At 49.9% G+C, this 27,421-nt stretch overlaps 3 protein-coding genes across 4 annotated transcripts; 1 reads left to right on the forward strand and 2 right to left on the reverse strand.

Annotated features, from left to right (window-relative positions):
• Positions 1–1,936: 1,936 nt before the first annotated feature.
• On the reverse strand, positions 1,937–3,403 carry LOC136492091 (uncharacterized). Its single transcript, XM_066488232.1, has one exon. It carries the CDS (start codon positions 3,401–3,403, stop codon positions 1,937–1,939), a length of 1,467 nt encoding a protein of 488 aa, XP_066344329.1.
• Positions 3,404–4,757: 1,354 nt separating this feature from the next.
• LOC136491056 (pentatricopeptide repeat-containing protein At1g77360, mitochondrial-like) lies at positions 4,758–15,519 on the reverse strand. 2 transcript variants are annotated; one of them, XM_066487263.1, is made up of 2 exons: positions 13,861–15,519; positions 4,758–5,112 (listed from the first exon to the last, which is right to left on the reverse strand). In XM_066487263.1, the coding sequence occupies exon 1, from the start codon at positions 15,284–15,286 to the stop codon at positions 13,889–13,891; it is 1,398 nt and encodes a 465-aa protein (XP_066343360.1). In that variant the 5' UTR covers positions 15,287–15,519; the 3' UTR covers positions 4,758–5,112; positions 13,861–13,888. The 2 variants fall into 2 exon arrangements, with proteins under 2 accessions (XP_066343360.1, XP_066343361.1); XM_066487264.1 differs by lacking the exon at positions 4,758–5,112 and adding an exon at positions 6,420–10,739.
• Positions 15,520–19,166: 3,647 nt separating this feature from the next.
• Positions 19,167–20,213, forward strand: LOC136491067 (protein S40-4-like). The gene has a single exon (XM_066487281.1). It carries the CDS (start codon positions 19,337–19,339, stop codon positions 19,886–19,888), a length of 552 nt encoding a protein of 183 aa, XP_066343378.1. The 5' UTR covers positions 19,167–19,336; the 3' UTR covers positions 19,889–20,213.
• The last annotated feature ends 7,208 nt before the right edge of the window (positions 20,214–27,421 follow it).

Raw genomic sequence — 27,421 nt, forward strand, 5'->3', positions numbered from 1 at the left:
CGCCGAGGTGAACACCGGGTCACGGTCCGATGTAATGGACTGCGGGACGCCATGGAGGCGGACGATGTCGGCGAAGAAGGCGTTGGCGACGGACTCGGCAGTGTAGGGATGCGCCAAGGGAATAAAATGGCAGTACTTGCTGAAGCGATCCGCCACGGAGAGAATAACCGTCTTGCCCTGGACCTTGGGGAGCGCCTCAATGAAGTCGATGCCGAGGTCAGCCCAGACCGCGGACGGCACCGGGAGGGACTGCAGTAGGCCGGCCGGCTGCAGATGGTCAGCCTTGTACTGCTGGCAGGTGACGCAAGCCTTCACAAAGTCCTGCACCAAAGTACGCATGTTGGGAAAATGAAAGTCGCGCCGGAGCCTATGGAGGGTGCGGTGGATTCCCTCGTGGCCGTCGGCGTGGACAGCAGCCACGATCTCCTGCACAAGCGGTGAGGCTGGCGGGATGTACAGCCGCCCTGTGTAGGCGACCAATCCGTCCACCAGCGTCCACGGCGCAGTGCGGGCACCGGAGCGGAGCTCGGCGTGTAGGGCGACCAGGGCCGGGTCCGTGGCCTGGGCGTGGCGAAGCCGCTCGATGAAGTCAAAACGGGGCGCCGAGATGGCCAGCAGCACCCCTGCAGCATCCTGGTCGCGGCGCGACAAGGCGTCAGCGACGACGTTCGTGGCGCCCGACCGGTATTCCACCGAGAAATCGAAGCCGAGGAGCTTGCCGACCCAATGATGCTGCGGGATCGTGGCAAGGCGCTGGTCGAGAAGGTACTTGAGGCTATAATGATCGGTCTTGACGACGAAGCGCCGCCCCCACAGGTACGGTCGCCAGTGCCGGATCGCCTGCACCAGCCCGATCAACTCGCGTTCATACGCGGCGAGCGAAGAGTGGCGGTGCGCCACCGGCCTGCTGAAGAACGCGACGGGGTGGCCCTCTTGGACGAGCACGGCGCCAAAGCCGGACGTGGAGGCATCGCACTCGACGATGAATAGCTTGGCGAAGTCGGGCATGGCGAGCACCGGGGCCGTCGTCACGGCAGTCTTGAGTGCCGCGAAAGCCGTGGATGAGGAGTCGTCCCACGAGAAGCCCTCTTTCTTGAGCAAGCCCGTCAATGGCGCGGCGATTGTCCCGTAATTGTGGACGAACTTGCGGTAGTAACCCGCGAGACCGAGGAAGCCGGGAACCGCCCGAGGGGAGCGAGGTGTGGGCCAGTCGACGATCGCCTGGACCTTGGCGGGGTCCATGGCCACCCCGACGGAGGAGATGATGTGGCCGAGGTAGGCGACGGAGGGCGCCCCGAAAGAGCACTTGGACCGCTTGACGTAGAGCTGGTGGCGGCGTATCGTGTCGAGGACGGTCCGGAGGTGGCGTAGGTGGTCCGCCCATGACGAGCTGTAGATCAAAATGTCATCAAAAAATACCAAGACGAAGCGGCGGAGGAACGGCCGGAGCACGTCATTCATCAGTGCTTGAAACGTTGCAGGAGCGTTGCATAGGCCGAACGCCATCACCAGGAACTCGTACAAGCCATCATGGGTGCGGAACGCCGTCTTGTGGACGTCCTCCGGACGCATGCGCACTTGGTGATAGCCCGAGCGCAGGTCCAGCTTGGTGAAGAACTGGGCGCCATGGAGCTCGTCGAGGAGCTCATCGACCACCGGGATCGGGAAGGCGTCCTTGACCGTTAGCGCGTTCAGCGCCCGGTAGTCGACGCAGAAACGCCACGAACCGTCCGGCTTCTTGACGAGGAGGACGGGGGACGAGAACGGCGAGTCACTTCGACGGACGATGCCTTGCTCCATCATGGCGGCGCACTGTCGCTCCAATTCATCCTTGTGCGCCGCCGGGTACCGGTAGGGGCGCACGGCCACCGGCTGGGCGTCGGGCTTGAGCGTGATGCGGTGGTCATGCGCACGTACGGGGGGCAGGCCTGTTGGGTCAGCGAAGACCCCCCCCCCCCCCGTACGCGATCAGCAGCGCCTCGAGGAGGGAGTCGGTGTCGAGCGTCGCGCGGAGAGCCGGAGTCGATGGCGGGGCGACGCTGGTCCAGGTGATGGTGCGCTCGGCGCGCTGGAAGGACATGCGCTGGTGGCACAAGTCCCAGACGATGGCCCCGAGTGCGCCCAGCCAGTGGGTGCCGAGGACGATGTCGTACCCCGCCAACAGCATGACGAAGAGGTCGGCCGGGAACGTCTCGCCATCGACAAGCAGCGGCGCCGCGCGGAGGACGCCCGCGCACGTGACGCGCTCCCCATTGGCCACCAACGCAGTGAGGCGGGGCCGCTGGTGGAGGGGAAGTCCGGAGCGTCGCGCCGCGTCCTCCGAGATGTAGTTGTGAGTGCTGCCGGAGTCGAGGAGAGCCACGAGCGCTTGGGGGCCCAGGGTCACCCTGATCTGCATGGTGCCCGCCATCGGCACCCCTGCCAACGCCTGGAGGGAGAAACAGGGAGCCCCTGCGTCGTCCACGGCCTTCGCGTCGTCGGCGGCGGCTTCCAGTTCGACCCCTTCGACGAAGAATATACGCCTGCAGAAGCGGTTATGGCCACGGGTGTACTGTTCGTTGCAGTTAAAGCACAGACCCAGGCGACGGCGTTCGGCCATCTCATCTGGCGTGAGGCGGCGCTGGGCGCCCTCGGTCCGGCCCGGCTGCGCAGCCGCCGGCGGTGCCGGCAGTGCCAGGATGGGTGGCGGGGCCGACAGGACGGCCCGGGCCGAGGCTGGTGGAGGTCCGCGCGCGCCCGCTCGCGGAGGAGGTGGTGCAGGTCGGTCCAGCTCCATCAATTCGACCTGGCGGGCCAGGCTCATGGCGGCGGCGAGGGAGTCCGGGTGGTGGATGCGGACGGCGCTGCTGAGCGGAGGCCCGAGGCCGCCGGTGAAGAGCTGGACCCGCTGCGCCTCGTCGAGCCGACCGGCGCGAGGTAGGAGGGCCTGGAACCGGTTGGCGTACTCCTCCACGGTGCCCTCGCGACGGCACTGCGCCAACTCGAACATGGGGGCAGAGTGCAGGGGAGGCCCGAAGCGCAGATTCAGGAGGTCCTTGAAATTCCCCCACGACGGCGAGCCCTCGTCCTCCTGCAGCTGGATGAACCACAGCTGCGCGGCGTCGTCCAGGTGGTAGGACGCCATGCGCACTCGCTCTTCCGTCATGGTGCGATGTTGCCGGAAGTACGCCTCACACTTGTTGAGGAACAACATGGGGTCGGACGTGCCATCGTAGTGGGGAAAATCCCACTTCTTGTGCTTCGGGTGGAACTCGAGTTCGCGCGGGCTGTCGTGACGGTCGCTGCTGCTCTCAGTCGTGGACGACTTCGCCTTGATGGAGGCGACGTCGGCCTTCAGGGTGGAGAGCTCTGCGGACACGGCCCTCATCTCCTTGAGGAGGTCGGCGATGGTCGGCTCGGCCATGGGTGGCTGCGGACAGGGCGCGGTGGGTGTTGCGTGGGTGGGCGGCGGCTGGCAGCGGTGGGGATCTGGCGCGGCTGATTGGGAGCGCGAGGAAGATGAGCGGCTGACTACCGATACCAGGCTGTCAAGGTCGTCGAACCCTCGACGCGCCGGGCCTCGGCTACGCAGCTCGTAGCCGTCGGCCGTCTTCTCCGGTGAGGTTATACCCCTCTACCGCAGGCTTGTAGGTGAGATAGGAAGAGATAATAATCTTGCTTAATTTCTCAAGTGCCAATTACAATTGTTTATAGCCTATGCGGCTGCTATTAAAGGAAAACAAACCTCCTAATTTTAGGTAACAAATAGATGCTAATTTCAAGGAAAATAACTTGATTACTTTCTAAATCTGAGCCCCTCTAGCCACGCAGTGGCTGCTGGGCCTCCGTGGGCGCGTATTGCGCCTGGCGAGCAGCGCGTTCGGCCGCCCTGCGTACGTCGCGGGCGCGCCTGCGCCTGAAGTACACGCGTCCGCACATGACACCATGTCATGCTAGCACTTTCCTGAACCATCGAAACTGCAGGTCTGGAACCACACGGGTCGCTAGCTAGTTGCAACGAGCGCTGTGTTTGGAGGTCCTTCTCCGTTGCTTTTCACCAGGCAGCAAGTTCGAGCTAGAACCGTCTGCGGAGCTCATCAGTGTCTGATGCCGTTGTTGTGCTGCTGGTGCACAGAATAGCTGAGGACTCTTTTCGTGTATGAGGAGGACAGCAGCAGCACGAGACAGAAAGCCAAGCCCCAATGGTCCCGTCCCGTCTTCCACGAGATTCCATCACAGGACGCTCGAGCCTCGTGTTCCAGTGCCATCCTGTATTCCTGTTCACACGTGGCGACTACCTGGAACACGAGGCACAGACAGTCATGCAGTTTTCGTGCGAGGTCGAGACCCGGGCGTACAACAGCCATCAGATTACTATAAGCGAAACGGACAATGGTGGAGCAATCAAGCAGTGACGCTGGCACCTTGCATAATCTATACAAGCCTATATGGCTGAAACGAGCTGGACGGCTCGGGTCCTACACACGCCGATTTGTTTGATCGTTTTTTGGCAACTACGCTGCGTTGTCAATATTGGACAATAGGTTATCCTCTTAGCTCATTTAAAAAAAAAAAAACATCTCAAAATTCTCAATACAGAGAGAATTTCGGTGCATGCATACAGATAACCAGGTCCTAACGATATTGCAGCAGCACCAGAGCAATCGAATGACTTGCCGCATAAGAGTCAGTGATCTGATTAAAAGAATGACAACAAGAGAACACATCAAAAGCTTAAACTTTCTCAGAAAAAAAGTTTAAACCTTCTTGCACGAAACTGTAGCTGAGGAATAGGGTCTAAGGATCCGCATAGGCGCTTGACACTGACAGCCAGGAGTTTCTGATATTACATAACCCAATTTGATATTCATAACATATGTTCTGAAAAAAAAACAGTGATAACATGCAGCGTCACTAAACTAGCCCCTTATTACACCAGAATCAGTAACCAGCCAAAAACTAGCACAAAATGGGGTCGGGAATCTACAAGAGCTACACTAACATCCCGACCACTGCTTGTGTGATCAGAGTATAGTTCCAGGCTTCCAGGATCCCAGGCTAGTCCAAAACCTTGGTAGTCAGGAAATTCAGCAGTCCAGGCGTTAAACTTCTACCCCGTGAGCCCCAAAGTTTCTGTACATATGTTATTGTGAAATAAATGAACTGCCAAATGTAATAGTTACACTGGAATGTATAAATAACGGCTAGTTCAAACAAATGTTTGGACATTTCTCCACATTTAACTTAGAAAAAATAAGACAGCAAATTGTTGGCTTGCTACCAATCTTTGTGTGCCAGAATATTAACCAGAATATTAACCATTTTGGGTGCCACAAAAACAACTAATATTGCGCATTTACTTAGCAAACTGAAGACAACAAAAACAGTTCAAAGATAGAAAAGGTTCATATGACCTTTAACAGTATATTCGATAATACTAATCATCCAGGTATTCAGACAGTAATATTCAATAACTAAAAACAACTGAAACTGCACCTTTACTAAGGACAGTTTGACACGACAAAAATTTGGACAGTAGCAACTTTTTTTTATGATCTCCAACAGTACATTATAGAGACCAGAATATTAACCAGCTAAGGTTCCAGAAGTCAGTTGGCATTAAATTCCTTCTGTTACAGTAGAATGGCTTAAAAATTGGCAATACAATGCCCATTTCCTCCAGAATATCACCTTCAGATGTCTAAACTTATCATTAATAACACGAGAATATGATAAACGGTCAAATAATGGCTCATTGTCAACTTTAATTCTAACGGCTCCTTAAGTGTTTTAAACATGCAGAGATGGACTGATTGTGGTGCTTCAACACATGCAACACTAACTCTCTTGAAAGTGTGCTTATTTATGAAAATAGATCTAACAGAGATTTCTACAGATTTTCCTGGGGCCTCATGGCATGAGCACTAGAGAGGACACAATACAATATTTCAAAGAAGCTACTCTTCAAGATATATTTCTGGGACTTAAAACATTCACAGCTTCAATTCCTTAGCTATAACATAAGCTGGGGCCATCCACCATATTGCAAAACTAAACACCATAGTAGATTGTATGCCATATCACTGTCTGCACGATGCAGCCTAGATATTACATCCACGAGGGTACAAACTAAGAGGCTAGATGATCTGAGGGTTTCCTATGCACCATCGGGTGGTGCTTTATATCAAAGGAGACATAGGTAAGTACAAGCGTGCATGCACCCGTAAGGAGATGTCCAATGGTAGTCTTCTTGGTCAAGAAAAGCCAGGGTACCCCTTAATACCAGCTCTTTTTTTTTCTCGAACACACAGGAGAGCTGTGTATCATTATATTAAGAAGAAAAACAGGGGTTTAAAAACCCCTTACAACACCACACACACCCCAACACACTTCACAAGGCACAATCCGTCTCTCTATAGACAAAGACCTGACCCTTGAGGCCTTGACCACTAGTAGTAGAACTCACCCATTGGCTGGCTCTAGAACAAGGAGATGGGAAACTCCTTGAGCTCCGGCCAGACTCCAGAGGTGCAGTTCGTCCTTAACTACAGCTAAAACCCTATTAAGACTAGGTTGAATCCCATCAAACACACATCTGTTACGGTGGTTCCAAATAGACCATGCTCCTAGAATGATGAGAGAATAATACCAGCTCTTTCCCCTTTTTGTTGAGAAAAAACAGAGGGAGGCAAAAAAAAAGGCTGAAAAGGCATTTTTGCTTTCTTTTCTACAGTCTGAACAAAGCTTTAAAAACATTCAGTAAGCTTTTTAATCAACTTTTGGTTTCGAAAATTCACAATTTCAACAAAAACAGAACAGTATGAATAAAAATAACAGCTTCCTAAAAAAAGATCAAGCTCTATGACTCAAGTAGTATCGCCTATATGAGCTAGAATTTTCCAACCAACTTCTTGAGAAGTGAAAGCCCTAACTGAACATAGATAATGCAGCAGTTTTGAAGACACTTCCCAATGTTACAAATACCAAACTGGACCAGGGTTGCCCACACATCACTCCCTCTTCTTCACAAGCTACGGTGAGAATCATAAGTTTCCTAAACAGGCAGGCAGGCAGGTGAGCATCCCTTATCTGGTTTCTCGACAATGAGACCATGTTTGACAACATTAGTAATATTTGGCAACGAAGATAATGGACAATAAAATTATAAAACGGGAATTAGGATTTATTGCGTACAAGTATTCATATATCATATATCATATATGCTAGACATATATAGTAATTTGGACGCGCGAGCCACCGGCTGCCCCGGCTGCTGCACCAGCCGCCTCAGCTGCTGCACCGGCCGCCCCTGCTGCAACAGCAGCCCCGCTGCCCAAGGGTGCGGTTGCTGTTCCTCCGGTGGCCAACCAGCACTCCATGGGCACCCGTTCGAAGAGCGGCTACAGGATGCCCGCTATCTACCACGCCGTGCCTCTATCTCCGGTGCCGAAGACCTTCCGTAGTGCTCTTGCTGACCCCAATTGGCGAGCAGCTATGGAGGAAGAACACAGTGCTCTCCTGCAGAATCACACCTGGGATCTTGTGCCCCGTCCTCCTCGGGCCAATGTTGTCACTGGGAAGTGGATCTTCAAGCACAAGCTTCAGTCTGATGGCTCCCTCGAGCGGTACAAGGCACGTTGGGTTCTTCGTGGCTTTACCCAGCGGCCTGGTGTGGATTTTGATGAGACCTTCAGCCCTGTGGTGAAGCCTGCTACTGTCCGCACGGTGCTCTCCTTAGCGCTCACTTGCCACTGGCCCATTCACCAGCTGGATGTGAAGAACGCCTTTCTTCATGGCAATTTGACTGAGACAGTGTACTGCCAGCAGCCGTCCAGGTTCGAAGATCCAGCCCATCCGGATTTTGTTTGCCTCTTGAAGAAGTCGCTCTATGGCCTGAAGCAGGCTCCTCGTGCTTGGTACAGTCGAATGGCCTCTTACTTGCTGTCTATTGGGTTTGTCGAAGCCAAGTCAGACACCTCACTCTTCATCTATCAGCGCGGATCAGACATAGCCTACCTGTTGCGGTATGTTGATGATATTGTCCTCACAGCCTCGTCATCAGATTTTCTTCGGGGGATCATCTCAGCACTTCAGCGGGAGTTCGCCATGAAAGATCTTGGTGAACTACATCACTTCCTCGGTATGCATGTTCAGCGACGTGGTGATGGACTCCTGCTCTCACAGCGACAGTACATGCTGGATATCTTAGATCGCGCCGGGATGACCGAGTGCAAGCCGTGCTCTACACCAGTTGACACCAACTCTAAGGTTGCTGTAGCTGAGGGGGCCCCTGTGTCTGATGCTACAGACTTTCGCAGTCTTGCCGGAGCTCTTCAGTACTTGACATTCACTCGCCCAGACATTGCATATGATGTTCAGCAGGTCTGCCTCCACATGCATGACCCTCGAGAGCCTCACCTTGCTGCTCTGAAGCGGATTCTTCGCTATGTTCAGGGCACACTCCACCTCGGTCTCCTGCTGCGACCGACTACTTCGACTGATCTTGTTGTCTACACCGACGCTGATTGGGATGGTTGTCCCGACACTCGCAGATCCACCTCGGGTTATGCAGTGTTCCTCGGTGACAATCTCGTTTCCTGATCTTCCAAGCGCCAGAATACACTATCAAGATCAAGTGCTGAAGCTGAGTATCGCGCAGTGGCTAATGGAGTTGCAGAGGCGACCTGGCTACGTCAGCTTCTTTTGGAGCTACATGCCCCTCTTCGGCGCGCCACACTGGTGTACTGCGACAACATCAGTACCGTCTACATGACCTCCAACCCGGTGCAACATCAGCGCACCAAGCACATTGAGATCGATCTTCACTTCGTCCAGGAGCGAGTCGCCATTGGTGATCTACGAGTTCTGCATGTTCCTACCTCCTCGCAGTATGCTGATATCTTCACCAAGGGACTGCCTACCTCAGTGTTCACGGAGTTTAGGTCTAGTCTAAACGTGCAAAGTGGCTAACGTTTCGACTGCGGGGGAGTGTTAGCGATAGGCGCCCTAATGGGCTGTTATGGGCCGGTGCGGTTAAGCACCTTAGGGATTAAGATAGATTGATAAGGCAAGGATCACCGTTGATTGGGTGTTTCTATAAACCCTTAGGGATCCTTGCCTATATAATGTACCCCTGTACCCCTTTAATCAATCAATCAATCCCGAGGCTAATTGCTCTCAATCATGATACATGAAGTTCAGCGTTTTGGCGCACCCGCCTAATAAAAGTTTAAAAGCCTCAGGCCATACCAAACAAACAGTAAAAGGAAACACTACTCAAGTCCATTCGCATGCTTTTTGCGGATGTTCTAGACGAAGACAGCCTGAGCGTGGAGGTTGGCCATGGCAGTTGTGGCCTCGTGAAGGAGAGCCGCGCGAACATTGGGCGGCATGGAATTGTGGTTGTCCGAGCCGGTGTGATGTACATTGGATTCAAGAGGAGGACGCAGTGGCAGTACGGGTGAGGACATCACGCACGCGAGCCTCAGCAGCATCGCTTTCCGTGGCAGTAAGGGTGGCCTAACGTTCGCAAAGTCATCCTGAGCAAGTGCATCAGCACAGGTCTTGGCGGTAGCAATGGTGGCTGCTACAAGGTCCTGAGGGACAACAACAGCCGCGACAGCGGCTTCATCCTTGGCGACAGTGGCGGCCTACTCCCATGTAGGCGGTAGTAGCAATAGTGGCAATGGATGAAGGATCGCCATACATGATGGGGTCCAGGTGGCGCCGCGACACCTGGAGGAACGTGGAGCGCATGAGATCGGGTTCGGGGTGGCACTACGACACGGAGATAGAAGGGATGCGAGATCGATCGATCAGTTAGGCGGAGACACGCGGGAACGTGGTGCGAGGCGCGCGATTGAGGAGACGACGCGAGAAGGGAAGTGGAAGGAGATGATCGGATTGATCCGGTCTCTTGATACCATGTAAGTTGTGAGAATATGTAGAATAGTATATTGATATCTCGAGTACAAGGTACACGTATATATAGGCGTGTATAGGAGCGGCTCATGGAAACAGACCCATCCTTCGATATCCTTGCCAAATACAACTCAATCTATAGGTGTGCAAGACTTAGAGTTCAAGGCAACACAGGCACATGGGATGGCCGGCACGGCTAGAGCTGCATGTCCAACCCAAGCCATATCCATATCATGGTTATTAAGGCGGTAAGGCAAGGCATGGCGAGCTACCCCTTCCAGACGCCTAGGCATTTAAGGCATGAGGCAAGGTGATGCCATACAAACATCTTATAATATATAATGACACAATAGAATGTAAAAGCAATTATACTTTAATATTGCTGATTCTTAGCCTGTAATACCATAATAAGTAGTGACACTAGAGTATTAGTGCACAACATAAAGTAGCAAAATAGCAAATCTGAAATCTCTCCTCTCAATAGCAACAAATTAAACTCTAATGACACCACTTAATTACTAATGACATAACACCCAACTCTTGCCTTTCATCTCTTAGTATACATCATCATCATCAAACTCATCAGCATTGTTAGTAGCATCCAAGCATTCTTGAATCATTTTCCTTAGTTCAGTGCCATACTCTGGACATGGAATCACATCTCTATAGCCACCAGCTAGATGTTTCTTCAATCTTTTAATTCCTGCTATAATTCTCGTCACAGAACCTGTCCAATAACCATATCCCATCCTGAATCATTCGAGTTCAGTGGTCTACGTTTTGGATCATTCTTCGGATCGTATTCAGCTGGACTCTCCATTGTGTTGTTGCCTTGTTGGCTGCAGAGTAGAGAAGAACCAAGCACAACCAGTCAACAACCTAGCACAAAGCAGCAAACCAGCAACAAACCAAAATATACACTCCAAGTCAACTATCCAAGCGAAGGAAGGAGAAGACAACAACATAGAACAGAGGAACGGGAGGGGAGGAAGACAGAAGGCGTACTTATGTTGTGAACCGTTGGCAAGAAGCTAGAGCAGAGGGAGTTGAGGCCAAATCAACGAGCGGAGGTTGGAGGCGCGAATCGACAACGCCAATGTTGGAGGCCGTCGAGGAGTCACGAATCCAAGAGCGGTTGGGTAGGGGCGCGGATTGAGGCGGGCAAACGGCGGATCGAAACGAGCAGGCGACAGCGGAGGCAGCCCACTTCTCTCCCCCTCTCATCACGCCCCCCCCCCCCCCCCCCCCCCCTCCCTCAACTCACACGGATTCCCAATGGGCGCCTGCTTGCAGGAGAGCAATAGGCACGCGATTCCCTCTCTTTCCCGTATGCAGTGCCTTTTTGCATGCCTTTTTCTCCTGCGTGTGCGACGTCCAAACGACGACTTGGTTGGAAAATAAGAGGTCATGTCCTTTCCTGCATTGTTGGCTCAAAGTGAGGAACTCACCCTAGTTTCAAGCACTTGACCTGCCACAAAAGTGGGAAGACACAGAAGAGTAACAATGCCATAGCTACTAATCCAATCTTTTGTGGTGAAGACAAAGCAGATGAAGGTGGGAAGAGCACCCAAACTGCTGATTCGTCTCAAGCATCACAAGGAAAGAGGCCCATTGGAATGAAGCGTGCAAAGGAGTAGCGAAGGAAGACTTGATGCATTATACAAGGATGCAATTCAGGAGTTGCAATGGAGAAAGAGAGGAAGATGATGGACATGAGATGACAAGAGGCCAAAACAATTCAAGAGCGCAAGGTATTTACGAAGGAGCGTTGGTTGATGTGAGATCAAGAGAAAAGATCATGTTATGTGATGTCTCCATGTTAGATCTCGAGTAGAGGAACTATGTCTTGGCAATGAAGGCACAGATTGAATTCTCTCATTAGCTCACTTGCATCATCCAAAGAACTTTCTAGGATGGAAACATAAACATTTTGTAGCCGACAATATGGCATTGTCACGTGGCCATTTCATTTAATTCCACTGAAACTACATGAATCAAGAGGTTTGTTCCTAAACACATGTCAAGACGCTCTAGGGTCCACATGGAAGAAACATTAAAGCGTACCTAATATGAGCAACAATCCACGAAAATCCCATGCTTCATAGTGCAATAAAATCTTTCTCCATTATGACCAAAAACATTTAGGAAAGCTACTAATAGGGTCAAAGTTATTAAGGCGTCGCCTAGTCGTCGCCTAGGCATCTGGGCGATTTTCCAATCGAGGCGTCGTGCCCGCCGCGACCTCCCTGTGTATGGCGTCGCCAAGGCGTCGGACAGACGCCGCAAGAGTGAAAAGGCGGCTGCAGGTGTGGGGAGAAGTGTGCGAAGCGATGCGCGTGGGAGAAAAAACGAAAGGTAGTTGCGCGCGTAGGTGAAATCGCGCGGGAAAACAAGAGGGAGGTGCGCGCGAAGGGGAAATCGCGCACCTATACTTTCCGCGGAGACGCGCCGCACCCTGCAGCTTGCCAATTGAGAGACGGGAGGGAAAGAGATGAGATCGATGGCGGCGGTAGCACCTGGAACGCGCCCCATCCCATCCAGCCGCTCCTGCCCCCTCTGCTTTGCCGATTCGCGGCTCCTGCTACTGCTACACGGCCTTCTGACCTCCGGTCCGTCCGCTCGTGTCTTCAACATCCAACCTCGCGCCGCGTCCTCGCTCACCGATCCACGCCTCTGACCTGTGCCCGTCGAGGACTGCCTGCTTCCGCTTCTACATGGGCTCTGCGTCTTCTTCCGCTGCACACTTCCCTACCAGAGGCCAGGCCCATCACCCTTTCACATAGGCTCAAGGGTACCTCTTTTCCCCTCCTCTGCATGTCCTTCCTCGAAGTCTGGATTATATTGCCTATTTGCTTGTGCTTTGGATCTTGGACTTGGATGATATACTCCTGTGATGTGGGATGTTGCTTGTGCTTGGATAATTGGATAGGGGTATAAACTGCTCTGGCTAGTGGGTGGTGGCTACTTGCATAGAGTCTAAAATTGGCAGCAAAAAGGTGCATACCAATGTATGTTTGTCCTGCTCTAATGTAGGTGAGGGTATGTGTATGGCATCGCCTCGCCGCGCGCCTTATTCGCCTAGGCGTCTGGAAGGGGGTGGGTCGCCACGCCTCGCCTTACTGCCTTAATAACCTTGAATAGGGTACAAGGAAAGAAGAATATTGCACAACAGACACCACCTTTTGGCTTTGGCATATGACAAGGAAAGAAATTCTTGAAAGCTTCAGGGTTAAGAATCTCAAATTCATCTGCCAAGCCATGTTAGTTTGGCTAAACGCCTAAACCTAAGCTAAAATATGACGACTCAGCTATGGCAAAATAGCAAAACAAGGAGTTGATCAAAGGGAATTGAATCAGATCATGAATCACTTCCCTTGTGCTAGGTAATCAAAATATCAAGAGCGCTTGGCTTGTAAGAAATTTTGGTAAGACCAACACACCTAATGATAGTTATAAGAGAAAAATTAGTAAAGCCTAAAACAAGGACATAACAATGGATTCATTAGACCAAAGGTGGGGAAACAAGCTACATTCAATGAATCAAATATGTGAGTTCTCTCTTTATTCAAGTTCCTCAAAAGGTTTGGGTGCAAGCTGATTCGACATTCCATAAATGGTAATGGAAAAAAGGAATAAACGTTCAATGGCTTGGCAAAGAAAGAGGTGAGAGGCAATCAAAGGAATATGTTAACATATTACAGTCCATTCTATAGGCCTTGCATTGTGTTAAAGGACCCTATTTACCAAGACAAGGAGAGTAACACCAACCAAGAGCAACAAAGACTTGACACATACAAGAACTAGACAAGTTTAATAATACCACTTGGTAGTTCAACAAAAAAAAAATGTCATGAGGCCTAATTAGGAAGTGAATAACACAAGATGAAATGAGCAGCAATCACATACAAACAGTGGCAATCACTAACACAGTCAATACACCCATATGGAAAGAAGACATACCGGCTGATTAAAGCATTCAGGTGTGTAGCTAATATCGCTTCAGCCTTCTTGCAATGTGGTCATATTCTTGGTGCCTGTTAGCCTTAGCAAAAACATGCTTCATATTCTCCATCGTGGATCGTGACAACTCAACTCTCATGTCAATCGTCTCATCGGCACGCCTCTTCACCTCAGTTAACCTGCCAAAATCAAGCAGCCCTGCTATTAGCTCTTTGGCAGAGTCCTCAGCTGGGGTAATGTTGTGCTCCACAATACAGCGCCACACGTCGATTGCTGCAGATGGGTTAAACTCCTTAAAGAACAAGATGATAGCAGCAGCGCAATTGGATGCAGTAGGCAGTTGCTCATTCTTGCTCATTTCCTTTAGGAAACTTTCAGCCTCACGAGCCTTGCGATGCTTGGTGAATCCCTCCAGTATGGTATTGTATGTGACAGAATTTGCAAAGACGCCGTTAAGGGGCATTTCATCAAGCATCCCAAGGGCATAGTCCATGCTACCAGCATTGCAGTAGAGGCCAATCATGGCGTTGTACATTGAGAAATTGGGAACGAGGCCAGCTTCAGAGACCATCATGTTCCAGATGGCTACGGCGTTGGTGTAGTCACGCTTGCGGACGACCAGATCCACAGCGGTAGCAAAAAAATTGATCCCCGGCAAGCAGCCCTTGCTCCGCATCACCTGCAGGAATTTGAACGCCTCGTCGAACAGGCCGCCGCGGACGAGAGTGGAGAGGAAGGAGTCGTACGCGGCCACGTTGGCTGCGTCCCAGCCGACGCGGACGACCATCTCGCCAAAGACGCTCTTGGCGCGCACCGCGTTCCCCTCCTTCTCACATGCCTCGAGCAGTATCGCGAACGTGTCGGCGTCGGGTGCGATGGTAGCCTTGGTGCGCTCGAAGACGTCGTGCGCCGCCTGCGCGCGGCCCTCGACGCGGCAGATCGCCGAGAGCAGCGAGTTGAGCGCGACGGCGTCGGGCTTGAGGCCGTAGCGGTCCATGACGTCTAAGGCGGCGATGGCATCCTTGAGGTTGCCACTGGCGCAGTAGGAGGCGAAGACGGAGGCGAACGTGGCGACGGAGACGAGGCCGCCACCGCCCTCCTGGTGCATGGAGCGGATGGCGTCCCACATGGGCTCGAACATGGCGGCCTTGCCGAGGATGTCGACGAGGAGGTTCCATGCGTAGGCGGTGTGCGACACGGAGTGCCCCGCCCAGCGGAAGAAGCGGACGGCGGACCTGGGGCGCTTGTAGCTCTCGCCGGACTTGAGCACCAGTTCCTCGACCTCCGCCGTGGGGCCGATGCCGCAAGCGGACAGCGCCGCCTCCACCTCCCCCGCCGGGACGCGGCAGATGATCTCCAGAAAAGCCTCCGCGCGCGGGTTCGACGACTCCTCCCTTTCGGGGCTCTTCTCCGCCGCCGTAACCATCGGCAAAAGCGGGGGCTACCTTCGACCTGCTGCTCCTCTTTTATTCTATCTACTGATTCCAAATCCTCCTATCTCCTGGTTCGCGTCTGGATTTCAATCTGAAGAACTTGGAATGTAAATCGTACTGCCGAATGAAGAACGGCAGAACGGAGTTTGGAGTCTGGAATCTGGAATCGAACACCTACGACACCAAAGGGAGAATAGCAGCGCCGTCGCGGCGTTTTGGGGGACAAGGTCCGAGGCCGCCATTGATGGACAGGCAGGCGAGAAGCAGGGCCCCCACGATGTTTGGGTCTCTCAAATCTCAATTCTGGTCCATTGGGCTTATTTGAGCCCACACGCCTCGGTCAGTCGCGCTGGGCCATCAGCACCAACCAAAGTGAGATCTATTGTAGGCCCAAATGCGAAGCTTTACTATGCGGTACCCCCAATTCACTTCGCTAAAAAGCTGAGCTGAAAAATACTGTTTGTTAATTTGTTGTAAGAGAAAAACACTGTATAATAACTGATAAACTAGACTGATAAGTTCAAGCAAACAGGCCCCTAGTTTCATGTACAGCGCACAGTGCATACCCTAATAATGACCGATAATGTGGCACAAATAAAAAAGCAACCCATGAGATTGACCGCAGGTTTGACAACCAAAACTAGCCACACGACTTTCTTTCACTGAAGAGAATAAGAGATCACCGAATTTAAGTCAGATAAGGTGTAACCGGCCGATTAATTAGTCCGCGAGTGACAAACTTTCTCGTATTGATGATGCTATATACTCCTGCCATACATAGTATGTGTACGTGCAGGGGCGGATCTATGGGGAAGAGAGGGCTCCAGCCCTTACAGCTGATGCATCAATAGAAATATGGAAAGAACGAAGGAGAAGAAAAGGCGGAGGAAAGAAGAAAAATTAGAGTGGAAGGAAGAACAAGAGACCAGCCCCTTCAATCCGCACTGTGTACGTGCCGTGTAGTACATGTTATGCACTGCGCGCTGGAGTCAGTGTCGAGCAGTCCGGGATGCGTACGGTATTGACCTGCGTGCTGATCCAATCAGATCAGCTTTTTATCCGGAGCAGAGCAGCGATGGAGGAGGCCCGGCGCTGCAAGCAAGAACTGGTAGGCCAACAACTCCTCCGAGACAAGACGCTGATGCAGTGATGCGTACGTCCATCGATGGTCGATCGATCGACAGCGCCCCGCCTTATTAATATCAAAGCGGCGCACGAAACCGGCCGATCGAACGGGACGCGGGGGGGGGGGGGGGGGGGGGGCGCGGCGGGGTTTGCAAATGCGGAATAGTACGGGACAGCGCGATGTGCTGCGGTCACGGGGAGGAGTATGGCCTTATTTATTGAGGTTACTAATCAGTATTTGATACTGTAGTACTTTCGTTTGTATTTGATAATTATTATCCAATCATAGCCTAACTAGACTTAAAAGATTCGTCTCGTAATTTATAATCAAACTATGTAATTAATTATTTTTTTATCTACATTTAATACTCTATACATGTGTCCAAAAATTTAATGCGATTGAGAGAAAGTAAAAAAACTTGTGATCTAAACCAGGCCTAGCTTGCATTTGTGGCCGCTGCCGCGTCTGGCGGTACCATGCATTTGTCCGCGTGACACGCCATTCTTTGGGGCCTCTCTGAATTCTGAAAGACGGAAACATTCAGTGCATGTCGAATATATATTGTTCAGACGAGCTCTGCTCCCATGCATCTCGAGTCTCGTAATGCTGATCCGGAAGGAGCAAGGTTTTGCACGCCTAGTACTCCTACGTGATTATTTTTAGTGGTCGCTGGCAACAGTAGCGTTCTTCTTGTCACGCTCGCGAAAAAGGGAAAACAGTGGCTCTCGGTCGCGGTCGTGTAGTTTTGGTTGTTTGCCGATCGCCGCTGCCAATCCTGTGGATTACATCGCCCTCCTAATTCATAATCTGTTCGTTTGGTTGATAAATTATAATTAAAAATATTATTGATTAATTTATTATAAAAAAAATATTATTTCTTCGTTTAAAAAACATACGACTTATAAGTGACGAGAACATATCGTTTGCCACTAGGCCGGCCTTCACGTGGCCACGCGGGGGCCACCGGCGTCCGGCAGCGTTACGTGGCGAGCGTGAGGGGCAAGAGTGCAAGACCGCCTGTCACCGTCGCAGACCCATGGACAGGACGCTAGCGAAGCGAGGGCCCTGCTGCCATCGTGCGGGCAGCTAGCGACAAACTCGAGGGCCTGGAACATTGTTTTTGTTCACTATCATACGGAGTACGTCCATTAGACACCGGAACTGCCCTTGCACCAATTATTATTATGGCCATCGGCCACTAATTAACAGACGATACGGCCATCCGGCAACATTAGAGAAAATAATGAGAATTCTACTCCTATATTATAGGTATGTAGACACTTTAAAAAATATTTCCTCCGTTTTAGTTTTTTTATATACTGAGAGTTCTAAGACATACTCCATAGTTTATATCTAAGTTTATAGTAAAAGTTATGTATGTAGAAAAAAAACAAAATGTCTTATAACTTGGGGCGGAGAGTGTAGACATACCATTCCAACCGTTCCCATACAGTTTATGTGTGGCTTCCTATTGCATTGTAAACATTGTCTGTCTAAGCACACCTAGACCGGACATCTCAAATAGCGTGTAGACGGAATAGGAGCACGATTAAACCATCTAGACAATGATTAGTAAATATTAATTGTTACTCACGTGGTAATTGTGTAACTAGCGTTTTGTGTCTAAGATAACATTGATCTGTTTGAGACTGACATAGAACCATTTTACATTGGCACTTGTTTAAACTACGGTATATGTTCTTAAATGATGTCCGATGTAGAGGGCTGAAAGAAGGGAGAGAATTCTCTAATGGTGAAGAAATCATCGGGCGGTTTTGCCCGGATCGAGGACATATGAGAGAAGAGGATACAACTGCTGATTTGTAGGTTTCATTTTTCTCTCTCTTATTTCACCTCAACCAACGATTGGTTTGAAGTAGCATTCACAGGTACTCGGTAGTTGTAATCATCTCATATATCCTCTGTGTGGACACCTAGTTACATTGTTTCTTTGTCGATGGAAAATTAAACTAGCAGTTTCGGGGTCTTTTCTTATTACTCGTCATACTTTGATGATCCTATTGCTTACTATACTTTGACGTCGGCGGTGCTTTTCTGAGAATATCTGTTAAATAAATTACTAAAATCGTTTCCATCGAAATCGTCTTGATAAGCTTTGAACAGTAGGGCTGTAGGACCGAAGCAGTCAGTTGTTTGGAAGAAACGGACAAAGTGCATTCATGGTACATCACGTACGAAGGTGGCACAACCTTATCACCTTTATCTTAAAGAAAGGTGGTTTGGCATTTCTGTCTGGATGACGCGTCTACCACATTTAGATTTGAGGTGACAAATTTCCCTTTTTTATTTGTAAAATAAAAAAATAAAAGACCACAAGTGACAAAACCCAGTGTGTCCGGTGGGAGGTCAGCACACCAGTGTGTTTGGTGGTCCGGTCATCCGGTGGCGGTGGGGTTCTGTTTTGCATCATTGCATGCATGGGTTTGCACTGTTCCTATCACAAGGTTAATTAACGCATCCAGATCTCTCGTGACGAAGCGAAACTGCTCCAACGTTGGCGTGGCCATGCCTCAGGAGTCAGGAGTGGCCGCACAGGCGCCCACCGTCCCGCCGAACGCACCTTCAACCCGTGGCCGTGGGCCGCGTGGCGCGCCAAAGTCCAAACCGCCGGAGGGCAGTGCCGTCATTCCGGAAACAGCCTTATCCGCTTCCGGTCCCACAGTGCCCCCTCGTCATCACTCTGCATTCTGCAAGCAGCAAACCCAGCGAGTGCACCCACTGCTTTCAGCTTTCCAGCTTCCATTTCCAACCCTCCTCACACATCCGGCGCTATAACATCCAACCCCGTGCAAGTTCCAAAACCATAGCCGTCCTAGTCCTGGCACCACACTCTCGCACTCCTCTTCGGTGTGGTTCGTGCTTGCGGCTTTCGAGCCACTGATTCTGATCGATCGGCATGGCCGGGAGTGCGAGGTCGTCGGCGGCCGCGAAGCACGCGTACCGGATGTTCGCGCCGTCCAGGGGCGGCGCCGCGACGAGGGGCCCCGGCGCCGGAGCCGCGGAGGAGTTCGACGAGTCGGACGTCGTCTGGGGCTCGTTCGGCGGCGGTGCGGACTCCCACTCCAGCCCCGGGGCCGAGCTGCAGGCCGCGGCCGGCTGGGTGCGCCCGATCCCCACCTTCCGCGCCGGGGCCGGGCGTAAGAAGCCCGCCGTGGACGGCGGCGGCGCGGCGGGGTCGCTGCCGATGAACATACCGGACTGGCAGAAGATCCTCGGGGTCGAGTACCGGGACCACTACCACGCGGGCGAGTGGGAGCCTGACGCGGACGACGACGACGGCAGGGCGCGCGGCGGCGGGGCGGAGATGGTGCCGCCGCACGAGCTGGCGTGGCGCAGCCGGGCGGCGTCGATGTCGGTGCACGAGGGGATCGGCAGGACGCTCAAGGGGCGCGACCTCAGCCGGGTCCGGGACGCCGTCTGGAAGAAGACCGGCTTCGAGGCGGACTGAGCTGATCGGTGATCCACCGCCGCCGCGCGCGCCGGCGGGAGAGCTGGCTCGCTCGTTCGGCGGGCGCGATGTACGTTGCTGTAAATCACTCTCCATTTCTTTTGGACGAGTGCTACTGCTACGCTTTACTGTAGGTCGTACCAATAATGGGTGCATAGCACCAAACGATCGATGTGAGTGGCGATGTAACGGCAGGCGAGACGGCCCACTGAAAAGCACGAAGAGACACCGAATATTTCAGGTCCAGTACATGGATGGATCTCTTAAAATAGCTTCGATACAGGGGCTTTTTTGGTTTCATGGACTAAATTTTAGTCTATGTCACGTCGAACGTTTGATGCTGTTTAGAAGAACTAAATATGAGTTAATTATAAAACTAATTACATAGATGGAGATTAATTTACGAGATGAATTTATTAAGCCTAATTAATCCACTATTAGCATATATTTACTGTAGCACCACATTATCAAATCATGAACTAATTAGGCTTAAAAAATTTGTCTCGCAAATTAGCCACAATCTGTGCAATTAGTTATTTTTTTTGTCTATATTTAATACTTCATGCATGTGTCCAAACATCCGATGAGATATGGACTAAAATTTTTCCTGTAGGAAACAAACACCCCCACAACCTGCTGACAGCAAAACAAAACGTTCGATTCGAGGCTGGGTTAAAGAAAACACGCACAGCATGCTGCGAGTCTCCGCGCCAGAGCCAGAGGAGGAGGGGCTTCAATAATTGATGGACTGGATTAGAGAGCACTAATACTGCCTTAGTATATACATGGCGAGTGATCTAAAATGGCGTGGCGCGGTGTCGTTTTCCCGGCGCCGTAGGTGGATAAGATCAGGTAGGCCCCGAGCCGGCGCGCACCCCCATCATCTTGCTGCACTGCACTGCACACGGGAAAGCGGAAAACCATCAGGACGACTGGATTTCCCGTCCGACCTGACCCACCGCCGAGTCGTGACGCTCCTCCTGATCAGTGATGTCGGCAGGCAGCAAAGGCAACTAATGTACGTAGGCAAGCATGCATGCAGGCCGCGGGTGCACCGCGTCTCCGACTCAGCGCTCCGCGGTGGCGCGTGCGCTCCCCATGTCCAAATTTGTCGGGTCCGACCGAGCAGCTGCCTGTTGGCCATGCACCGCGCGGCCTGGCGCAGCCGCGCAGGGCAGCGTATCATGCCTGCCGCGACCTGCGAGCTGCACGCGCGATGATTACTTTTAATCGATCGATGCTGGATTCTGGAGTGGAGGGACTGCACGTAACGTAGCGTGGCTGCGGGTGGGGGAGAGGAGAGGCTTTGGCTTCTACCGCGATCCGTGTGATGAGTCACCGGCACCGCGGCCTGCGACTCCACTTACGAAAAGATGCACCCTACTGTTGGGGGTCCGTCGACCGCGCTCACCGGAGACCACCTCCGCGCCGCGATTGCCTTGCCGACTGGAACGCACGCACGCGCGTTGAGCCGAGCATCACCGGAAGCAAGTACACTCTACTCCGTACGCTGGTGCGCTGCGGATCCAAGTGGTGTTTGTGTTTGTCGCGTGGGCGGCCGGCCGCGGGGGCGTGCGTGTCACCACGCGCGAACGGGCACGGCTACCCAGCTTTCCTATCCGGTCGCCGCGCGACTGCCCGGTAGATGGTTTTGCCGAGCCAAACCAGCCAAACAAGTCTAAACGAACAGGAGATGGTAGAGGAGCCGCGAGAGCGAGTCAGTGGGCGTGGCTGGCGTCAGGTTACGTTGTTCTACGCGGTCACGCCGAGCGGCGAAATTGGGGGTTAGAGAGCCTCGGAGGTTGCGGGCTTGCCTGCGGCTCTCCCTCGCTCTCGCCAGGCCCCACAGGCCACACGGGGTGTCCGCTCCTGAAACAGCAACAATTTCCTGACGTTGACACGACGGGTAACGCCGTTCCTACCCATTGGTGGCAGGCTGGCTGAATTTTTTTATTTTTTAGCCTTTTTTCGAAAAAAAATCACAAATATGTCTCTGGAGGTAAGATTTTAAAATTTAGACCTTTAGCTCGGCGCTATTATTGCTGACGCCGAGGTCTTAGGCTCGACGCAGACGTGACGATGACTTGATAGGCAGCTCGGCGCTATATATCCTAACGCCAAACTTGACGCCGTAAATCCTGACGTCGAGGTCGGATAGCTGTAAAGTGGCCTTGCTGTCCTATTCCGTGCAAAACAAATACACCATGCATGCTAGAGCTAGCAGTATACTACAACAATCTTGACCACTTGCGTTCGCGAAGTATTCCAAGCATTATCTGGAAATACTCCAGTTGCATGCGTTCCTGCTGCGCTGGTCACAAAAACATACTATGATATACACGCGGCATGATGCATGAAGTATGTACCTGTTGTAGTGTGTGTGTATATAGAGAGAGACGCGCGCGCGATGCACGCGTTCGTGCATCTAGCTAGCAAACCAACGCACAACGCAATGAACATTTGGTAATTGCACAAGCGCAACTTGCATTGTTCTCGACGGTTCTCCTCGGTCGATTTTTAAAATCACCGAAGCATCCCTCTGCACGACTGTAGTCGTGTATGTATTTCCTATATATAGAGAGAGTCCTTACGTGACGACACGTACGTCGATCGATACACCGTGCGCCTCTTAACGTTCCGTGCGCTGTAGGTTTTTTTTAAGAAAAATCTGTGTGCTGTAGATTGTTGCAAGTTGGACGTAGTGCACGCGTACGTGGAGCTACCTATCCGGAGAGTTATCAAACGGCCGCTCCCGCTGACTCGATCTTGAAGACAAAATCGCTTGAATAACGTACGTACGTTCAAAGCCTATAGCTATCCGGACCTTAAGTGCCATTAAAAAAATAAAATACAGTATTCCTTTGTTACAATTTATTCAGAACTTTTTTTTTTAATTCTCCTTCTGTGGCCCTGCCGCTAATTCTCAGCAAATAAGTCAGGACCTAACGGCATCATTCAATATGATCGTCCTGTTCGCTTGACTTATAAGTCATACTTTTTCAGCCAATAAATAGTAGTATTTTTCTCTCACAACAAATCAACCAACAGTATTTTCAGCCATGACTTATCAGCCAAACGAACAGGGCAAATAGCATAAATTGTGAATAATGTACCCCTAGCGCGCTCGTCACAAATTGTGAATTACGTAGCCACGTGATGAAACTCATTTTTGCTTAGAGGAGAATAATATAATTTCGGCATCAGCAATGGCACATAAGGAAAGAGAAAAATGTAAAACGATGGCGTTCAAGGAAACCACATAAAAAATATATGGTTACGAAGTATACTATAACACTTTTCCTATTGTTCCGTCGACTGAAATGTGGCTGATGTTTCAGTCGACTCGTTGTCCTATTGTCCGTTGGATTGTCATCAAGATGTGTGCGACCGATTGGGTCTTTGGTTGTTGTTCGGTCCGATCTTTCTTATTGGGTTCGGGCACCGGTGACGCCACCCGCTAACAAGGAACGGACGGGTGGGAGCCGCACGCACAGACACGAAATGAATCGGCGTTCCTGGAGCTGGTCGGGAGGGAGCGGTTATTCTTCTGGCCATTTCCTCTCTCCGCTGCGTTGAGGCGCATCGGAGGCTCTCCCTCGCCGATTTGGAGGCTTGCTCGCGTCGGCCATTGGTAGAGCTCAGGAGGTACGTTCGTACGCGGTGTGGTTTGTGACTTTAGTGTGATTTGTTCTAGGTTTTGGTTTTGGCTGCTTGTATGAACCGAAGCCCATGGAGCTGGACCTGGATGCGCCCTTCCCGACGCCGCGGCGGTGGTCCACCCCGCTGGCAGCGATAGAGTTAGCTGGTGGCCTAGATCTGTGGCTGGGCACGGATCTGCGGTGACGGTCGTAGCTGGGCGCCGCCATATCCACTCCCTCTGCAAGCACTGTCGCTAATGGTGTTTTTTTTCTTCATTTCGTGCTTGCTGCAGAAGAAGATGGGGAGGGTGCAGACATTGTCAGGCTGTGGGTGCAGACTCATTTTTAGGTGCCTAAGCGTTGTTGCAACATGTACTAAATTGATTTTGACATGTACTAAATTTGTGCGGTGATTTCAAGCAGTAGCCAAGGATTTGTAATAGCAAGGGATACAGTGATTTTTTGCCTGTTACTTGCATTACTACGGGCCTGATGTTACACATTGATGTATTGCTAGGTTGTAATTTGGCACTGGTGGCTTCCTGAATCTAACTACTTTGGTTATTCAGTATTATTTGGTTAGAAAGCTTGTGGGATTATACTACTACTTGCTTCTGTTCTTTTAAATCGTATTAATTCACCCCATTTGATTACCGGTATTGTTATAACTTGGGCTCTGCTCTAGTATTGCCTCTTGTCTTGAATCTAGTTAATTTAATTTTTCCAACATTGTTTGGTTATGAAGCTTTTAGGACCACACAAATACTTATTTCTATTCTTTTAAATGACCCCATTTGTTGTAAGTTGTTAGATCTTTACTAGCAGTGACGGTAACTTTAGGATAGTTACTATTCCCAATTTTACAAAATTGGTCCATTACTGCTGGATTTAGTTCTAGAACTCCAATGTGATAAGCTAACTACTGTCTAGGAACCAGTGTCCTCTTTTATTCTGTTTTTTAATAACTCATTTTGATATCTCGAGGCACTAGGCAAATGTTCCAAAACTTCATCTATGATCACTTTTCACTTCTCTAGAAGGGAATGATGGGCATAACAGTTCCTTAGTTGTTCTTTATGAAAGTTAGGATATTATTTGCATATAATCGAATAGTATTGTTTCTGATTAATGGGAGGGCACCAGATTGGAGCATTCTACAATATGGACTACATGTACTTTGTAGATTGTTTTAATAATACATACATTTTAAAATTGGTTTTTGGTGATTTCACTTGTAGAGTCATTGCCGAGGAGCTACAAGTATCATCTTGAGTTGTTTGCCAATTGATGGCAGGCAACTCTCTTTCCATTTCAGTATCCAGTACTAGTAGTCACTGGACAAACTTTTCAAGTGGCTTTCCATTGTGTTTTCTGTGTAGATGGTGATTTATTGCATAGTAAATTTGGTTTATGCTCTTTCTTTCTTTCTTTTAAACAAGAAGTTTAATAGTTCTAGTTGTCTGAAATCTTGCTCTCAGTCAGCGTCTTCCCTTTATTAGATTGATATAGGCTTGTGTATGCTGCCAAATGCACTTATTTATCCTGATCTAGTGATCTGCTAGAAATACTACCCCTTTGTCAGATGGTTGCATGTGTTGTGAGCCTCATAACTTACTGCTTGGGCCACATTATCATAGTTACTGCATATGTTATCATGTTTATACGTGTTGCCTAACCATTTTTGTGTGATATATACAGGGCTTATGGCAGTAGCAAAGAAGATAGCCCTCTCTGTGACATGCCAGGTTTTGAAAGCTGTAGGATGAAACTCTTTATACATGCATGTTTCATTTTTTGATTGCCTCGTATGATGAAACCATAGCGTTATTAATAGTTGCACTATTGTGTTTCTTTCCAGTATAGGATCTCTTACTTGGAGATTGTCAAATAAAATCCCAGCTACATTAGTTTATAGGCTTCGCAACCCAACCTGAGTAGTAGAATGCTTTCTTTAGCGCATGACATGTCTATTGCCTTGTGTCATGGTGCAATAGTGAATTTGTTTACTAAACACTGGAAGTCTGGGATACCATAAGTTTTTTTTTAATTTCCAGTAAAATTTGTTTTCTAGATATCTGATTTGTTTTAGAAAAAAATATTGTATGTGCAACAATAACGAAGACCTCAAAGAAGGATCGTAGTATTATCAATTGTGTAGGCTCTGCCATAGTCATTTCTTGAGAAATTATTCTTAAGTATGTGTTGTACTAGTGGCGCGTTGTCAACTAAGGACATTAGATTGGTTTTTACAAAACTGAACATCATGTCTGAAAAAATATTCTGTGTTATTGCACTTACAATAAACTGTTGTATCATGAACACTTTTTGAGTTGCAGGCTTGTAACTGTGCATTCATATGCCTTTTGAGTAGCAAGTCATATATGTATATATTTTGGATTCAGAGTTCTGGGGTTTCTCTGTTTATCTCCTTTTGTCTTCCTAAGCAGTTTCAGCGTTTCTTTAACAAAACGACAGGCAATTGAGTGTTGCATTTTACAGATTATATAGGAAATTCAACTTGACATATTGTGTTCTTCTACTAGCAGCGTTCGTAGGATCTTAGATCTAGAAACAACATGCTGCGCAATCAATTATCAATATGTAGTGACTTTTTTAATTTGAAAAGAGATAAGCTTATTGTTATACGTGTTCTTGTTTTGTTCTTGACAGTTGAGCTGATTGAATTCTTTAGGACGAATTCACTAGAGTATAGACCTACGTCCTCTGACTTCTGGATTCACGGATGCGATGGCCACACTGCTACATGCATCTCTTGCATTTAGTTTGTGAATTGAGATCAGTAAGCATGACTGAAAAAGTTTTTCTTGCATCAAGTTTGTTGATTGGTCCTGTGGTCCTGCAATCTTCGACGTCGTCTCTGTCCCGTCCTGTCTGTAAGACAAGAAGAGATGGCAAGATGTACCTGGTGAAGGATATTAGCAGTGCATCAGGCTGATGGCATGACGATTGTGCTCCTGGGCACCTGGCCGGTTGTCCTGGCGGTGCTGGAGCGACAGGGCCGGCTACCGCAGCACAGGTCCCTTGACTTCTCCATCACTAACTTCTTGGCTGCCATGCTCATTGCCCTCACCTTCGGCCAGATCGGCCTCGACACGCTGGAGACACCCAATTTCCTCACCCAGCTTACTCAGGTAGCTCACTTTCCATTTCAATTAATACTCGTTCACATTCAGTTTTCTTTCAGTACGTACATCGTTCAGACCTGAAAAAGTGGAAACGTGCATGTCTTAATATTTGAAACTCTAGTTGTTTTGTGATTGTGTCTGTCAGTAAGAACATCGTCATCTTGTGCTAACTAAGCAACTCCACTCTGCAGTTAACATTTTGTGACTTCCAATTCAAATACTAATGATGCAGCTCCTGACACACCATGCCTTGCCACCACTTGAATTGTCTTTGTGCCAACACAGTTAGGATTTTTATCCTTGTGTGACTATAGAAAAAATTAGAACTTGTTAATTGTCTTTGTGCCAACACGGTTCAGATTTGTTAATTGTTTTAGTGTCGTTAGAGATCATGTCTTTTTGTTACTCTGTACTTGTTTCTGCGACTACTATTGTTGACTAAGTGATCATGCCTAGGTTCTACAAGCATGCATACTAGAAGTTGTTCTTGTCAAATGATGGCAAGTCTTCTGTCAATTCTTTAGAACAAACAACCAAGAAGCTTATGATTATTATTGCTTTGGATGGTTGCTAATTCAGTCCTAAGAATCCAAAGTGTCTGTAGATTTCTATGTTGCTAAGGACATCTGCTATGATCCTCACAAGTCTTTTCTCTTCTCTTGCGGCAGGACAATTCATGTATATTGTTAGTTAACTTGAAAGTAATGGATACTGCTTATTTTGCACGCCTGCAGGCTGTACTTATCATT

This window comes from Miscanthus floridulus, chromosome 11 (assembly GCF_019320115.1).
Source record: "Miscanthus floridulus cultivar M001 chromosome 11, ASM1932011v1, whole genome shotgun sequence".
NCBI lineage: Eukaryota > Viridiplantae > Streptophyta > Magnoliopsida > Poales > Poaceae > Miscanthus > Miscanthus floridulus.

Excerpts from the sequence above, each read along its gene's own strand:
- LOC136491056 (XM_066487263.1), bottom strand. The coding sequence starts at position 15,286 with ATGGTTACGGCGGCGGAGAAGAGCCCCGAAAGGGAGGAGTCGTCGAAC.
- LOC136491067 (XM_066487281.1), top strand. The coding sequence starts at position 19,337 with ATGGCCGGGAGTGCGAGGTCGTCGGCGGCCGCGAAGCACGCGTACCGG.
- LOC136492091 (XM_066488232.1), bottom strand. The coding sequence starts at position 3,403 with ATGGCCGAGCCGACCATCGCCGACCTCCTCAAGGAGATGAGGGCCGTG.